This window comes from Mirounga leonina, unplaced genomic scaffold (genome assembly GCF_011800145.1).
Source record: "Mirounga leonina isolate KUSES-001 unplaced genomic scaffold, KU_Mleo_1.0 Mir_129, whole genome shotgun sequence".
Lineage (NCBI taxonomy): Eukaryota > Metazoa > Chordata > Mammalia > Carnivora > Phocidae > Mirounga > Mirounga leonina.
The window spans coordinates 14,550,921-14,568,738 of record NW_023270323.1 but is presented as its reverse complement, the minus strand read 5'-3'; the positions used below and the strand labels follow the sequence as shown (position 1 = coordinate 14,568,738).

General features: G+C 38.5%; 1 protein-coding gene across 3 annotated transcripts in view; it reads left to right on the top strand.

The window, feature by feature from the left end:
• Window positions 1-13,339, top strand: part of COPS4 (COP9 signalosome subunit 4) — a 39,709-nt gene extending 26,370 nt beyond the window's left edge. For 2 of the 3 annotated variants that reach the window (XM_035004633.1, XM_035004634.1), the window contains exons 8-10: window positions 6,328-6,443; window positions 8,250-8,334; window positions 12,816-13,339. In XM_035004633.1, the coding sequence (XP_034860524.1) occupies window positions 6,328-6,443; window positions 8,250-8,334; window positions 12,816-12,949 (335 nt within the window). In that variant the 3' untranslated portion in view covers window positions 12,950-13,339. The remainder of the gene's footprint in view (window positions 1-6,327; window positions 6,444-8,249; window positions 8,335-12,815) is intronic. The other variant, XM_035004635.1, reaches the window with a different exon arrangement.
• The last annotated feature ends 4,479 nt before the right edge of the window (window positions 13,340-17,818 follow it).

Below are 17,818 nucleotides of genomic sequence, written 5' to 3'. Positions count from 1 at the left end.
GGAGATACCTGACAAACAAATTAAAAGATAGTTAAAAAGAAAAAGTTTCCAGGATTGATATAGTCAAGCTTCAGATTTGACTTTGAGCTTTCTGGCTGTGAAAAAAAATGTGAAAAGATTCTTTTCTAAAAAGGATACTTACTAGGACCTCTGAGGATGCAGATGATTCTCAAATTTCTCACATGGGACCATATAGAGAGGACAGATGTTTTGTCTTCTTCCATTTTAGGCCTTACTGTTTTTCCTTATTTATCTCTTTTGGACATTTTTGTTTACTGGCATTACAACCCTACATTAGCAATCTTGAGATGTAATTTTTTTTTAATTACAATTCATTGTTTTTTAGTATATTCCCAAAGGTTTATAATACTACTACTAATCTGCTTTCTGCTAAATAGATTTGTCTGTGGTGGGCATTTCATATAAGTGGAATCACACAATATATAGCCTTTTCACTTGGCAAAGTGTTTATCCATGTTGTAGCATTTATCAGTACTTTATTCCTTTTTATTGCCAAGTAATATTCTATATATGAATGTACCACATTTTATTTCCTCATTAATTGATGGACGTTTAGGTTATTTTCACTTCTGGGCTATTAATGCTTCTATGAATATTCATGTAAATTTTTTAAAATTTTAATTCAGTTAATTAACATATAATGTATTATTGGTTTCAGAAGTACAGGTCTGTGATTCATCAGTTTTTACCCCATGCTCATTAAATCACAGGCCCTCCTTAATATCCATCACCTAGTTACCCCATCCCCCATCCCTCTCCCCTCCAGCAACCCTCAGTTTGTTTCCTATGATTAAGAGTCTCTTATGGTTTGTCTCCCTCTCTGGTTTCGTCTTGTTTTATTTTTTCCTCTCTTCCCCTGTGATCCTCTGCTTTGTTTCTTAAATTTCACATATCAGTGAGATCATGTGATAATTGTCTTTCTCTGATTGACTTGTTTCACTTAGCATAATACCCGCTAGTTTCATCCACATTGTTGCAAATGGCAAGATTTCAGGGTTTTTTTTTTTTTTTTGATGACTGTGTAATATTCCATTGTGTGTGTATATATATATATATATATATATATATGCCATATCTTTTTTTTTTTTCATTAAAAGACTTTATTTATCTCTTTGACAGAGAGAGAGACTGTGAGAGAGGGAACACAAGCAGGGGGAGTGGGAGAGGGAGAAGCAGGCTTCCTGCTGAGCAGGGAGCCCGATGTGGGGCTCGATCCCAGGACCCTGAGATCATGACCTGAGCCAAAGGCAGACGCTTAATGACTGAGCCACCCAGGCGCCCCTATGCCACATCTTCCTTATGCATTCATCTGTCAGTGGACATCTGGGCTCTTTCCATAGTTTCGCTATTGTGGACATTGCTGCTATAAACATTGGGGTGCAGATGCCCCTTTGGATCACTACATTTGTATCTTTGAGGTAAATACCCAGTAGTGCAATTGCTGGGTCGTGGGGTAGCTCTATTTTCAACTTTTTGAGGAACCTCCATACTGTGGAGAGTGGCTGCACCAGCTTGCATTTCCATCAGCAGTATAGGAGGGTTCCCCTTTCTCCTCATCCTCGCCAACATCTGTCATTTAATTTTAGCCATTCTGACCAGTGTGAGGTGATACCTCATTCTGGTTTTGATTTGTATTTCCCTGATGCAGAGTGATGTGGAGCATTTTTTCATGTGTCTGTTGGCCATTTGGATGTCTTCTTTGGAAAAATGTCTGTTCATGTCTTCTGCCCATTTCTTGATTGGATTCTTTGTTCTTTGGGTGTTGAGTTTGATAAGTTCTCTATAGGTTATGGATACTAGCCCTTTATCTGATATGTCATTTGCAAATATCTTCTCCCATTCTGTTGGTTGTCTTTTGCTTTTCTCGACTGTTTCTTTTGCTGTGCAAAAGCTTTTTATCTTGATGAAGTCCCAATAGTTCATATTTGTCTTTGCTTCCCTTGCCTTTGGCGATGTTCCTAGGAAGAAGTTTCTGCGGCTGAGGTCAAAGAGGTTGCTGCCTATGTTCTCCTCAAGGATTTTGATGGACTCCTGTCTCACATTTAGATCTTTCATCCATTTTGAGTCTATTTTTGTGTGTGGTATAAGGAAATGGTCCAATTTCATTCTTCTGCATGTGACTGTCCAATTTTCCCAATACTATTTGTTGAAGAGACTGTCTTTTTTCCACTGGACATTCTTTACTGCTTTGTCAAAGATTAGCTGACCATAGAGTTGAGGGTCCTTTTCTGGGTTCTCTATTCTGTTCTGTTAATCTGTGTGTCTGTTTTTATGCCAATACCATACTGCCTTGATGATTACAGCTTTGTAATACAGCTTGAAGTCCAGAATTGTGATGCCACCCATTTTGGCTTTCTTTTTCAATGTTACTTTGGCTTTGGAGCAGACTTCTAATAGTGTGATTTTGTGCTCCACGGCTCTATCACTTGCCAGTAGTGGCTGATGGAGGCCCCCTCCCCCCACGATCTATCTTCCCGAATATCACCTCGGATTCACTTCTCCGCATGTCCTGCCTTGCAGAAAGTGGTCGCTTTTCTGTTCGTAGAGATCTCTGGTTGAGTTCACAGTTTGATAGCTATGTAGCTGAATTCCTGGGACCAGACGAAATTACGGTCTCCCTACTCCTCTGCCATCTTCCATGTAAAAATTTTTATATGAACACAGGTTTTTAATTCTTCTGGGTATTTACCTAGGAGTGGAACGACTGGGACATATGATAACTCTGTGTTTAGTCTTTTGGAAAGTTGCCAGACTGTTTTCAAAAGCAGCTGCTCCTTTTTACACTCCTGCCAGCTGTGTGTGCGGGTTCTAATTTCTCCATATTTGCTGTCACGTTTATGATCTTTCTGATTTAGACATCCTAGTGTGTATGAAGTGGTATCTCATCATTTTGATTTGCATTTCCCTGAACAGCTTTTCATGTACTTACTGGCTATTTGTGTATATTTAGAGAAAAGTCTGTTCAGATCCTTTTTGATTTTTAAATTGGGTTGTCTTTTTACTACTGAATTGTAGGAATTCTTTATATATTCTAGACCTGATCATTATCAGATGATTTGCAAATATTTTCTCCCATTTTGTGTGTTGTTTCTTCACTTTTTTGATGGTATCCTTTGAAACATTTAAGTTTTTAATTTTGATTAAGTCCAGTGTTTCTCTTTTTTGTTGCCTCTACTTTCAGTGTCATATCTAAGAAACCATTGCCTCATCCAGGGTCATGAAGATTTGCTCTGTTTTCTTCTGTAAGTTTTATAATTGTAGCTCTTACATGTAGACATTTGATTCATTTTGAGTTCATTTTTTTGTATATGGTGTAAGATAAAGGTCCGCTTCTATTCTTTGCATGCGGATATCCAATTGTCCTATCACCATTTGTTGAAGAGACTGTAAGTTCCCCATTGAATTATCTTGGTACCCTTGTTGATAATCAGTTGACCGTAAATGTAAGAGTTTATTTCTGGAGTCTCAGTTCTATTCCATTATTTTATATTCCTGTTCTTATGCCAGTACCACACTGTCTTGGTTGCTCTATCTTTATAGCAAGTTTTGAAATTGGGATGTGTGAGTCCTCCAATTTTTTTTCCCCCCCTCAAGATTGTTTTGGCTCCTCTGAGTCCCAGTAGAATGAATTTTAAAATCAGTTTGTCAGTTTCTGCCAAGAATCCAGCTGGAGGGGCGCCTGGGTGGCTCAATTGGTTGGGCATCTGCCTTTGGCTCATATCATGGGGTCTCAGGGTCCTGGGATTGAGCCCTGTGTCAGGCTCCCTGCTCAGCCAGGAGTCTGCTTCTCCCTCTGCCTCTCCCCCTGGCTTGTGCTCTCTCTCTCTGTCTCAAATAAATAAAATCTTTAAAAAAGAAAAAAAAAAGAATCCAGCTGGAATTCTGATAGGGATTACCCTTAGTCCATAGATCAACTTGGGGACTATTGCCATCTTAGCAATATTAAGTCTTCCTATTTTCCCATTTATTTAGGTTTTTATATTTGAAAGTTGCTAAGAGTAAACTTAAGAAAACTTAAGAAACTTAAGAAACTTTTAAGTTTCTTAAAAGTTCTCACCACAAGAAAAAAAACTTTTAACCATGTGAGGTGATGGATATTAGTTAGACTTATTGTGGTAATCATTTTACAATGTATATGTATTATCAAATCATTATGTGGTACATCTTAAACTAATACAATATTATATGTGATGTCTGATAAAGGGTTAATCAAAATATATAAAGAACTTCTAAAATTCAGCACCCAAAAAACAAACAGTTCAGTTAAAAAATGGGCAGAAGACATGAATAGACATTTTTCCAAAGAAGACATACAGATGGCTGACAGACACATGAAAAGATGCTCAACATCACTCATCATCAGGGCAATACAGATCAAAACTACAAGGAGATATCACCTCACACCTGTCAGAATGGCTAAAATTAACAACACAGGAAACAATAGGTGTTGGTGAGGATGCAGAGAAAGGGGAACCCTCCTACACTGTTGGTGGGAATGCAAGCTGGTGCAGCCACTCGGAAAACAGTATGGAGGTTCCTCAAAAAGTTGAAAATAGAACTAACCTACGATATAGCATTTGCCCTTCTAGGTATTTACCCAAAGGATACAAAAATACTGATTCAAAGAGATATGTGTACCTTGATGGTTGTAGCAGCATTGTCAACAATAGCCAAATCATGGAAAAGCCCCATGTGCATGACTGATGAATGGATAAAGAAGAGGTGTGTGTGTACACACACACACACACACCGGAATATTATTCAGCCTTATAAAAAAGAATGAAATCTTGCCATTTGCAACGACATGGATGGAGCTAGAGTGTATTATGCTAAGTGAAATAAGTCAGTTAGAGAAAGACAAATACTATATGATTTCACTCATATGTGAAATTTAAGAAACAAAACAGATGAAAATAGGCAGAAAAGGAGGTGAACCAGAAAACAGACTGTTAACTATAGAGAACAAACAAGGTTACTAGAGGGGAGGGGGCAGGGGGATTGGTTAAGTGGGTGATGGGTATTAAGGAAGGCACTTGTGATGAGCACTGGGTTTTGGATATAAGTGGATATAAGTGATGAATCACTAGATTCTATACCTAAACTAATGTAACACTGTATGTTAACTAACTGGAATTTCAATGAAAACTTGAAAAAAATCATTGAAATTAAGAACAACAACAATACTATGTCAATTATATCTCCATGAAACTGGAAATTAAAAAAAAGAAAGAAAGAAAGAAAGAATTGGATGAGCCTAGCAGTCAGACACCTTCAGAATGGGGCCTTATGTCCAGCACTTCGTCAGGCCTTATGTTACTTCACTTAAGGGAGGGTGCTATACCTGATCTCTCGTGGTTAGCTGGCCCTACCTTCTAGACATTTCTCATCTTTGCCTCACAGTGAGGTGCTTATGGAATGCCCAAAAAAGGAGAGAGGTATTTCTACTGAGCTGTATACGTATTGACTTTGTCAAGCTGGCAGAACAGGTTGCATGGTGGTTTTGCTGCTTCTTGCTAATAAAAGTTTGTGCTAATAGCAAGAAGAGTAAAGTTAATGAATCTGATAGCTACCCTAAGGAAGTAGAACCCCAAACCTAACAGGTTAAATCCATTCAGCCTGTTAGTAGCTACTTGCCAATCACTTATTTTCTAAATATGTTATTTGTATTTAGTTGTATATTATTCAAACTCTACCAAATAAGGCATTTTCCTTACTTTTACAATTTGGTAAAAGGAATAAAGAAAATGATTATGGGTTGTTACATGTGTAGAAATTTTTAGAAGGGCGCCTGGGTGGCTCAGTTGGTTAAGCGACTGCCTTTGGCTCAGGTCATGATCCCAGAGTCCTGGGATCGAGTCCCACATCGGGCTCCCTGCTCGGCAGGGAGTCTGGTTCTCCCTCTAACCCTACCCCCTCTTGCGCGCTCTCTCTCACTCTCTCTCTCTCTCTCTCTCAAATAAATAAATAAATAAATATCTTTAAAAAAAAAAGTTTAAAAAAAAAAAGAAATTTTTAGAAAAAAAAAGATGAGTCTTTTAAAAGTGTAAAACAAGGGGCGCCTCAGTGGTGCAGTCGGTTGAGCGTCTGACTCTTGGTTTTGGATCAGTTCGTGATCAATCAGGGTTATGAGATTGAGCCCCATGTGGGGCTCCGCTCAGCATGGAGTCAGCCTGAGATTCTCTCTCATTCTCCCTCTGCCCCTCCCTCCCACTCACTCTCTCTCTCAAATAAATAAATAAATCTTTTTTAGAAAAACGTGTAAAACAAGTTTCAAGCTTTTAACTGTCTTATTTATATTTATTTAAGGTTCTAGCATCTTGGACAGAGCTGTTATTGAACATAATTTGTTGTCTGCAAGCAAATTATATAATAATATTACCTTTGAAGAACTTGGAGCTCTTTTAGAGATCCCTGCAGCTAAGGTATTTTCTTGTTTCCAATATATAAAAAAGAAGTTAATAGACTATTGATGTAGTAAGAAAATATGTAATTGATAGATATTGGCAACTGTAATAAAAAATATACATAAAAAGCCTCAGGAAAATGGAAATAAATTCTTTGAATGTTAAAGTAGTACTCTGATGGAATTGTCTTAGATCTTTGCTTTTCTTAAACTATATTTTATGATAAAGTGAGGTGTTCCAGGTTTTGATACCTGTTTTGTGAGAATCTTTGCTTAGTGTCTTTAAATCCACTTCATAGTGTTTTCTGACTTCTGATGAACTTGAGATTTTGGTACATGCCTTACTTCTTTTTCTGTTCTCGTTGACTCAAAGGTTAAACATTTCATCTGTTTGAAAGAGTAACTGATAATTCTCTAGGCTATTCTGTGGTAACTTTTATGCTTGATTTATCTTAATTTGACTGAGTTAGTATGAAATTAATTTCATTTTTAGTCATGATAAGGGTTTGGTTGGCTCTGTACAAATACCAACAAAGTACCAGTAGTCTTTAGAGGGTATTTCAGCTATCATTTAAAAAACATTCTCTTAATTTTAGATAAGAGTAAAAATAAGCAATCAACCTACTTTTACCTAACTTGCATACCTTAAAGTCATGTAGTAATGGTTCACATCCCCTTTTATCTGTTGGTGAAATTGTAATTTAGAATTTCCTAACATAGTTCCTTTACTTGTACACATTCAATACACAGTACAGAAAATGGAACAATTTGGGAACCAAAACTTAAGTTTCCATTAAAAGATACTTTCTTCTTAGACTGAGACTTAGGGAAGTGAATATATATTTAATAATATAATACAGTCTGTTTAGGATTTATTGTGAAGATGGTCAGAATTACTAAAATGACCAAGTCATAAGCCAGTTTGCTTGCACATAGTAAACATGAAACATGTCTTTAGGAGCTAGGTAGAGGACCTTCTGGTTCCCTTTAATGTCTTTATTTTTTTTTTAAGATTTTATTTATTTATCTTAGAGAGTAATAGAGGGAGAGCACTGAGGGAGAGTGAGAGGGAGAAGCTGGCTCCCTGCTGAGCAGGGAGCCCAATGTGCGACTTGATCCCAGGACCCCAAGATCATGACCTGAGCTGAAGGTAGACACTTAACCGACTGAGCCACCCAGGCGCCCCTCTCTTTAATTGTCTTTAGAATCCTTTTAATTTTTATTTATCTATTTACTTTTTAAAAAAGATTTTTTTTTTTAAGTAATCTCTACACCCAGCGTGGGGCTCGAACTCACAACACCAAGATCAAGAGTCCCAGGCTTTACCAGCTGAGGCAGCCAGGCACCCCTTTTTAATTCCCTTTTAAATTTGAACATCATTCCTCCTTCAAAATACTACTTTCTTCAAAAATAATATTTTCTTAAAGAATTTTTTAGGTGATAAACACTGTAAATTTAAATGAAATAAAAAGAAAAACTAGTTTGTTTAGGTTTTTTTCAAGTGTGGATCTCAGTGAGAAGAAAAATTGTTAGTTTGATTTTACGCAGAGGAAGAAATTGGTAAGAGTGCTAGGTTCTTGTCCAAAATCTCACAAGTAAAACAGATCCCAGGGTATATTAAAATAATCAATTATACTCAGAAGAACTGGGGGATAAAATAGGCAGATTTACAAGAGTGATCTTGTGGTGAATGGCAGATGAACATATACAGAAAGTGTGTGGGTAGCTAAACCAAGAGATTTCAGTTCTCTTATATGTGAGTAACTGTTAGATATGATAAAGTCTATGAGAGTTTATTGTTTTTTTGGATTTTTTTTTTTTACAGGCAGAAAAAATAGCATCACAAATGATAACAGAAGGACGTATGAATGGATTTATTGATCAGATTGATGGAATAGTTCATTTTGAAAGTAAGAGGTTTTGCTTATTTCTATCATAATGAAATGGCAGGAAACTCTTGTATATTTATGATTAGGACATGTTGAACAATTTCCTTTGACCCAGTGTATTACTACTGGAATGAACTTATTTCCCAAAGAAATAATTTAAAATAATTTTTATGAACTTACATTCATGGATCTACTTAATGCAGCATTTTTATGCTGTGGATAAATTTGAAACTGGAATCGTTATGCCAATTCATTCACTTACTCATCAAGCACCACATACAATGTATCAGGCATGTAGAGATTCCAGTGGATTTCTTCAGCAGCACATTAAACTCATGGAGGCAGACAGATAAGTCTATCTCTTGACTCTCGTCAAGCCTATTCCTCCTCAGCCCCTATTCCTACCTCATTTCCACCCTGGACCTTGCTGTACCTGGAACCATGCTACTTGTAAGATTTGAATTTGAAATACTCTCACCATAACCTTTACCCTGTCTTTCTAGCAGTTTGTGTCAGTTAAGTTCCACTTCAGCTCCTCCCTGACTACTTTCGAGCCTCTGGTCCATTAACGTTAACTTTTTTCCAGTCAGCCCAGTCCTTTTTTGTCTTCACTCTTCCTATCCAGGTTGGCATCCATGATTCATTGTATCTTTTTTTTTTTAAGATTTTATTAATTTTTATTTTATTATTTTTTTAATATATTTTATTTATTTATTTGAGAGAGACAGAGATAGTGAGAGAGCTTGAGCAGGAAGGAGGGGGAGAAGCAGACACCCCGCAGGTCAGGGAGCCCCATGTGGGGCTCAATTCCAGGACCCTGGGATCATGACCTGGGCCGAAGGCAGAGGCTTAACCATCTGAGCCACCCAGGCGCCCCTAATTTTTATTTTAGAGAGAGAGAGACTGTGTGAGCAGGGAAGGAGCAAAGGGAGAGAGAGAGAATCTCCAGCAGACTCCACGCTGAGCACAGAGCCCAAAGCAGGGCTCAGTCGCAGGACCCTGAGATCATGACCTGAGCTGAAACCAGGAGTTGGTCACTCAACCGACTGAGCCACCCAGGCGCCCTGATCATTATTTTCATTACTGTTTCCTAGGTGCCCTAGATGCCTTGCCTGTTAACTTTTTTTTCTGGCTGTCTAGGAAAGCTTCACCTGGAATGAACCCATTCTCCATCTTTTTCATTCCTGTACTCGGGTAGCTAACATTGTTGGACAAGAGTCAGAACACCAGACAGATTGATAACCACCGCAAATTCAAGGTCATGTGTTCTCAACAGTACCTGGGATTCTTTTTTTTTTTTTTTAAGATTTTTATTTATTTATTTGACAGAGAGAGAGACAGCAATAGAGGGAACACAAGCAGGGGGAGTGGGAGAGGGAGAAGCAGGCTTCCTGCTGAGCAGGGAGCACAATGTGGGGCTTGATTCCAGGACCCTGGGATCATGACCTGAGCCGAAGGCAGATTAATGACAAGCCACCCAGGTGCCCCAGTACCTGGGATTCTTGACACATTTCTCTACTCCACCCTTTTTTTCTACTCTGCAGTGGGTATTTCAGATTTCATTTTTCTTAAATCTCAGACTTTTCTCCTCCTTCACTCTCAGCAGCAAACCTTGTTTCCTGTTTCACAGAAAAAAAATCTATCAGTATGAAATTAAATTAACTTCTTGATCAGATTTATAAAACTTCTGAATTTTAAATATCATGTGATTATCTTTTTCTTCCTTTGTGTTATACTGGAGGTGGTTTCTGTCTCCCTTTCCAGTTGTCCTTGTGCTTTGGATCCCTTCTCTGACTGGTGTCCCTCCCTCTCAACAATTTTTTAGGAACTTGAAACTAGCAGTTATTTTGTCTGTTTTCATTCTTTCTTGCTCTGTTGGCTTCTTTCCATCAATATTTAAACATACTTGGGTCTCTCCCATTTTAACAAAGATCTTTTTATCTTTCAGGTCTCATTTTGACTTTTCAGCATATTGAGTAGCATTGATCCTTTACGACTTTTTGAACTATCCCCGCCACCCACACCATCTTGATTCCTTCCTCTCTTTCACCCCATTCTCTTGCTTTCCCTCCTCCTTTTCCAGTGATTCTTCCAGTCATCTTTGTAGATTCTGTAGTGCCTTTAAATATAAATATTGCTTAGGGCTAACTCCAGGCCTTTTCCTCCTCACTCTACTGTTCCCCTTGATAATTCCATCTGTTCCCATTGATTCAGTTGCCATCTCTATGCGGACAATGCTTATATTTGCCTTTCTAGTGTATAATTCTCTTCTGAGTCCTAGACCCAGTGGTGTTAAGTGACTATTAGGTATTTTCCACCTGTTTGTTTGTTGAGCATCTCAGAATGAACATATTCCAAACTGAATTCATTATCTCCCCTCCCTGTCTCCCTTCCACAACCCACCAATCAGCCAGCCAGCCAAAAGCTGCATTGTTCACTTTCTCCAGCATTCCTTATCCTTGACCCCTCTTCTTTGCTGCCCAGAATCCTTTCAGTTTTATCTCCTAGGTGCATCTGGAACCCATATACTTGTCTTCATTTCTTACTGTCACCAGCCTATTCTGAAACCTCCTCCACCTTCTGGGCTTTTCCCCCTCATGTCTGCAATTGCTCCTATCTGGCCCAATTGCCACAGTACAGCCAGAATGATTGTGATCTTTTCATAAGGCAAGCAAACAAAACAAATAAAAACCAAATTATTCAATCATGTCAGTTGTGTTTCTGAAGTAAGGCAATGCATACCATAAACACATTTTAAAATTCTTATGCAGCCAAATATGTCAGTTTTTAATTTTATGGCTTTTTAGTTTCCTGTATTGATTTAAAAGGTCTCATTCAGGGCGCCTGGGTGGCTCAGTCGGTAAGCGTCTGCCTTCGGCTCAGGTCATGATCCCAGGGTTCTCGGATCGAGCCCCTCATCGGGCTCCCTGCTCCACGGGAAGCCTGCTTGTGAACCCTCTCTCGCTGTGTCTCTCTCTGTCAAATAAATAAATAAAATCTGTAAAAAAAAAAAAAAAAAAAAAGGTTTCATTCACTTTGTGGTAAAACTAATATTTTTCTAAAATTTCTTCTAATATTTTTATTCATGCTTAGAAATATAATCTGTCTATAGTTCATTTTTGTGTATAATTTTAAGGTATGGTCTAGTTTATCTTTTTTTTAAGATGGATTGCTAATTTGCAAGTACTATTTATTAAGTAAAACATACTTTCTGATCTTTGATAAATATTTAGGTTCCACATACATGTTTGGATCTCTTTCTGTAATCTGTTTAGTTCCACTGATCTGTAACAATATGATAATAAACAAATTTATAGTAAATTTTGCTGTTGGAAAAGCATCTCCTACCGCTCCACTGCTATGTTTTTATTGAGTTGAAATTCACATAACATGAACCATTTTAAAGTGAGCAATTCAATGGCCTATAGTAGGTTCACAGTGTGGTGCAACCACTAACTCTACCTAGTTCCAAAACATTTTCATCTTCCCAAAAGGAAATCTTGTGCCTGTTAAGCAATTGCTCCTCATCCCTCCTTCTCCCAGCCCCTGCCAGCCGCTGTCTGAATTTTTTTAGGACTTACCTCTTCTGGATACTTCATGGAAATGCAGTCATGCACTATGTGACCTTTGACTTCGCTCACTTAACATAGTGCTTTCCGGTTCCATTTGTGTCATGGCATGGAAGTGGTACATTATTCTGCGGTAGAGATAATACTACAGTGTTGCCACTGTTCTTAATTTTCAAAATCATGTTGGCTGTTCTCAAACATCAGTTCTTCCATGTTAACTTTAAATATTGTCCTGTTTAGAAAGCAACACAGGAAGGGGGATTATCTTTGTAGTTTTTTAAAAATTTATATATTAATAGGGAAGGACTTTTTTTTTATGATATTGCATCTTTCCATCTGGGACTCATTTGTGTCTACTCAGATTATTTTATGTCCTTTCTTAAAATTGTTTTATTTTAGTTTTTCTTTTCTGTGCCCATTTTTGTAAATTTGGGTACTGTTTCGAATGGGATATTCCCTCAGGTTTATCATTTCTAATTGCATATTGCTGATGCAGAACAAATCCTGGTGTTTTCATGTTGAGTTTTTTTGTTTTTTTGTTTAAAATATTTATCCCTCAGAGTCCAGTAGAGACAGCCTTGACTATATAAAGAGATTTGCTTTCTCCAGTAGGTGGCAGTGTCTTATGAATCAAGAAACTGGTGATGCGATCGGTTCAGTGACGCTTTTATTGTGGTGGCTTTTGTGATTGAGGTGCTTTGGTTGGTTTTATTTTGTTTTCATGAATAATAACATGGATCTGTGTGGATATGTTTTTTGGCTTTGTGCTTTGTGCCAGTAATTTGGGTACTTTCCTTAATTAGCTTAATTTTATTAGCCAAGATTTTTGGAATAGATTTTTAAAAATTAATACTACTGTGTTTATCTTTTAACTCACACTTGCTATGAATATATGGAGTAATGTTCAGCTGTGTACATTGTTCTTTTGTGTAGCACGGGAAGCCCTGCCAACGTGGGACAAACAGATCCAGTCCCTTTGTTTCCAAGTGAATAACCTGTTGGAGAAGATTAGTCAGACAGCGCCAGAATGGACAGCACAAGCCATGGAAGCGCAAATGGCTCAGTGAATGCTTGCAGGGCTCTGTGCACACGACAGCTTTTACAGTGTTGTACAGATTAATTTCACGGTCTCTCCAAAGCATTTGCATCTGACCTTACATATTTCAATCCCTTTTATGCTGGATTCCATTTAAAGAAGACATTGTTAGAACAGAAAGCGCAAGCATTTAAAAATATGTAGTTCCTATATATTCAGGGTCTCTGTGTCTCAAGCTAACTCAAATGTTCTGAAAGCTTTTCCTTTAAACGGAGTAAGTGAAATAGCCGTGGCTAAAAGGTTTGGGATTTGTGATAACTTTGTAGTCATGTAAAATGTTAAAGTGCTTCGTGCCTCTCCAAACGTGGTAATTCTAATAAATGGAGAAGTGACCCAAATAAAAGTAGTTCTTGGTTTTTAATTAGCGAACAGTGTTTTGTTCATTTTTCCTTTCATTTCACTAGACATTGATTTATACCACGTGCTAGAACCGCAAAGCTGTGCCATGACGGCGGTTCTCCAGCCAGTCAGTCACAGAGCCAGTAGCCAGCAGCGGAATACTTGTAATTGCGCCAAGCACTGGAGCGCACAGGAAGGAGCTTTTCATTTCTTAGAGACAGGTCTGGGAAGGCTCCTCGGAGAGGGTTATTTCAGGCCAGCTTGATAGAGAAAATCAGGAAAGGACTAAAAACAAGTTTGTAGAAAACTTCCAGCTTCAGCTCCAACATGTGAAGGGCCTGGAAGTCATTACTCCATCCTCACAATAAGAAAAAGGCTGAACAGGCTGAAAATAGATGGCTTTTCTTATTTCTACAAGAGAATTGAGGTCACAGGGCAAACTACCGCAAAAACTGGAAAGATAGGCAGATAAACTCGCAGTTGAGCGAGCTTACTGGGAGCAAAAGCTCTGGAGCAGTAACTGATAGGAACAGTGAAATGGTAACTTTGACAAGTTACTGGAGGCTGAGTGTAAACTAGCTTGACAGTTAAAACCCCCTGAGGGCCCACTCTCAGGGGAGGCTCTGTGCTGTCTAGGATTTATCCCCAGGAACCCCATCAAGTTCTCAGGATTGAGATCAGGATCCTCTGTGTTTCAGGCAGGACAGGGGAAGGGAAAGTAACTATTTTGAAATACACCTGGATCTTCTTCCATGACAAAGGCCTGCCCTCTAAGGAAAACCAGCCACATTACCAGAACCTCATCCATCCTGGGGCAAGAGCAGTTAGACCATTCTAGCCCCCTGGAGCCTTCTTGTGTCACGTAAGAGGGGGGAGAAAAAACGCTAAGAAACACTTCTGAAGGTCACAGCCCAGGGACTCAGGGTAAGTATAAACAGATTTAGAATCATAAGATTATACAATACTTCCCAAATCCTTTACATCACATGGGACTCCAGTGTCATAATAGCGGAATTTGACTGAGAGTGATAGGACACACTCTTTAAGAAAGTATTCTTAGGGAGACAGTACAACAGGGAAGAATAAAAACAAGGAAAAGAGGAAACTGAAGTCTACACAACTATAGCAAATATTAAATGCAGCCCAGCTCCTACCTGGATTAACATAAAACCTTATACTAAAAGCCTAATTTCCTCAGTTCCTGTTTACCTGATAGATCATGTCTGGCTTTCAACTTAAAAAACCTACAAAGCATAATGAAAAAGCAAACAAACAAATATAAAAACAAAAACAATTTGTTTTCTTGTTGTTATTGTTTTAGAGGGTATGGTGAGGGGCAGAGGGAAAGAGAGAATCTTAAGTAGGCTCCATTCCCCGGGGCAGACAGAGCCCAATGCGGGGTTCGATCTCACACACCTGAGATCATGACCTGAGCAGAAATCAAGAGTCGGATGCTTAACTGACTGAGCCACCCAGATGTCCCGAAAAATACAATTTGAAGAGACAAATCCAGCATCAGAATCAGATGGGTATGGCAGGGATGTTTGAACTAATCAGACCAAGAATTTAAAGCAGCTGTGCTTAATTTGCTAAGGGTTTTTAGTGGAAAATAGGCAACATCCAAAAACAGATGGGTAATGTAAGTAGAGAGATGGAAACTCTAAGAATTAAAAAGAAATGCTAGAAATAAAACACCCTAACAGAAATGGAGATGCCTTTGATGGACTAATCATCAGACTGAACACACCTGAAGAAAGATCAGTGAGCTTGAAAATATGTCGGTAAAAACTTCCCAAATTGAAATGCAAATAAAAAAAAAAAAACTATCCAACAACTATGGGCCAATTATATAAGCTATAACATAGGTATAATGGAAATACCAGGAGAAGAAAGGAACAGAAGAGAGATTTGTGATGATAATGGCTATTTTCCAAAATTAATGATGGACACCAAACCACAGGTCCAGGAAGCAGAAAAGAGCAAGTATGATAAATACGAAAAACATCTACACCTGAGCATATCATATTTAAACTGTAGAAAACAAGGACAAAAAGTCTTAAAGCTAGGGGAAAAATTACCTTTTTTTGTTTTGTTTTGTCCTTTTTTTAAAAAAAAGATTTTTATTTATTTATTTGACAGAGAGAGACACAGCGAGAGAGGGAACACAAGCAGAGGGAGTGGGAGAGAGAGAAGCAGGCTTCCCGCGGAGCAGGGAGCCCGATGCGGGGCTCGATCCCAGGACCCTGGGATCATGACCTGAGCCGAAGGCAGACGCTTAACAACTGAGCCACCAGGCATCCCTGGTTTGTTCTGTTTTTAGAGAGAGAGCACAAGTGAGAGGGGCAGAGGGTGAGGGAGAGAGAGTCCCAAGCAGACTCTGTGCTGAGCACGGAGCCTGATGCAGGGCTTGATCTCACAACTCTGATATCAGGACTTGAGCCAAAATCAAAAGTTGGTCACTCAACTGACTGTGCCACCCAAGCGCCCCCAAAACACCTTTTCTGTAAAGGAGCATGAAAGAGAATGATACTGGATTTCTCATCAGAAACCATGCAAGCAAGAACAGAGTGTAGATATTTAAGATGTTGAAAGAAAAAACTCACCAACAGAGGATATTATCCAGCAAAATTATCCCTTAAAAGTGAAAGACGAAGAGTCAGCAAAAACTGAAGAAATTTGCCGGAGATCTGCCTTACAAGAAGTGCTAAAAGTTCTTCAGAGTGAAGGAAATGGCATGGGTTAGAGACTCGGATAAAGGACATGCACTGGAAAACAAATAGATGAAGGTAAATTAAAATCTTTTTAAAAAATTTTAATTGGTCTAATAGATGACTTTGTTCAAAATATAGCAACAATTTTTTAGTGTTTATAGCATATGGATAAATAAAATGAATGACAGCAATGATGGGAGGCAGAAATTGGAAATATTCTTTTATAAGATTGCTTACTACCCATGAAACAGTATAGTGTTTAAAGATGGACTTAGATTAGTTGTAAATGTACATTGCAAACTGGAAGGTAACTTATAAAAATTTAAAATATATATACAGTTGATATGCTAACAGAGAAGGGAGAAAATGGAATCATAAAATGCTCAAAACCAGAGCATCAATAACAGAGCATTAAAATACATGAGGCAAAAACTGATAAGACAGCAAGGACAAATAGATGAATCCATTGTTAGATTTAGAGACTTCAGCACCCCCTTATTAGCAATTGACAGATCCAAAAGGCAGAAAATCACTAAGGACATAGTTGAACTCATCGGCGCCATCAGTCAATGGAATCTAATTGACATCTATAGACTACTTCATCCAACAACAGCATAGTATTTATTTTTCTTAATCTCACATGGAACATTCACGAAGATAGACCACATCCTGAGTCATAAAACACATCTTTTTTTTCCTATTTTGCCTTATTACCTCAATGAACAGTTGGAATTTGAAATTTTAAAAAATGTATGTGTGTTGAAGTTTGTGAAGGTAGGGAATTTTTAGAGTGAAGAAGTGACAGGAGAATAGGCTAAAGAGGTAAACTGAGGCTATATTATGAGGGGCCAGGGAAAATTTGGGGTCTTTTTTTAGAATCTTCACCATTGAACTTGTGCAGGCAGTCTATAAGATGGATTGGAAAGAAGGTAACAGGAGCTAGAGTTACTAGAGGTAGGCAGACTAGTTCAGGAGCTATGCACCTGACTTTCCAAAGAGATCATGGCAGTGAAGACAAAGAGGACAGATTGATTCATTCAATAAATGATTTGAGTAGGTATCTAGTAGGTATCGGGCATTGTTCTAGGCACTGGGGAAATAGCAACAAGCAAAATAGATCATCCACTGAGGGTATCAAGTGGAGTTTAAGTGACAGAAGCCAGTGTCTGATTAGATGTGAGGAGAAGGGAGAAGGGTGTGATTAGTCAAGTCAGGACTCATGGATACTCATTGATACTTAGATTTCTCATCTTGAACAACTGAGTAAGTGGTGATATTGTTTGACATGTGGGGTAGAGAAGGCCTAGGGGACATCCAGATGGACTTGGTTAGTAGGCAGCTGAAGAGTCATTCAGAACATCAGTAGTAAGGGGGAGACTGGAAATACAGTCCTCCCTGACATCTAGGAGGCAGTTGAAGCCATACGAGTAGATGACACTAAGAAGAACAGGAGGTATGAAAAGAGCGGATCCCGGACAGAACCTTGCAAAGCATCTAAATCCACGAGGCAAGGAAAAGAAGGGGTAGAGCACTCAAGTTTGCTGAGTGCCTAGTAAGGTCCTGGGGCTTTTATATTTGCTCTCTCTGAAACTTCCCAATAAACCTATCCAGTGGTTTTGCCTCCCCTTTGCCCCATCCCAACAAATGAAATGGATTCAAGGGTAGGAAGAGAACCAAAGGAAACTGGGGAGTGAGATTTTCATCAGGGCAAAATGATGCATGTGGAACACATAGAATAATAAATGTGAAAAAAATGTTGCATCGTGCATTTATCACCAATATTTCATCAA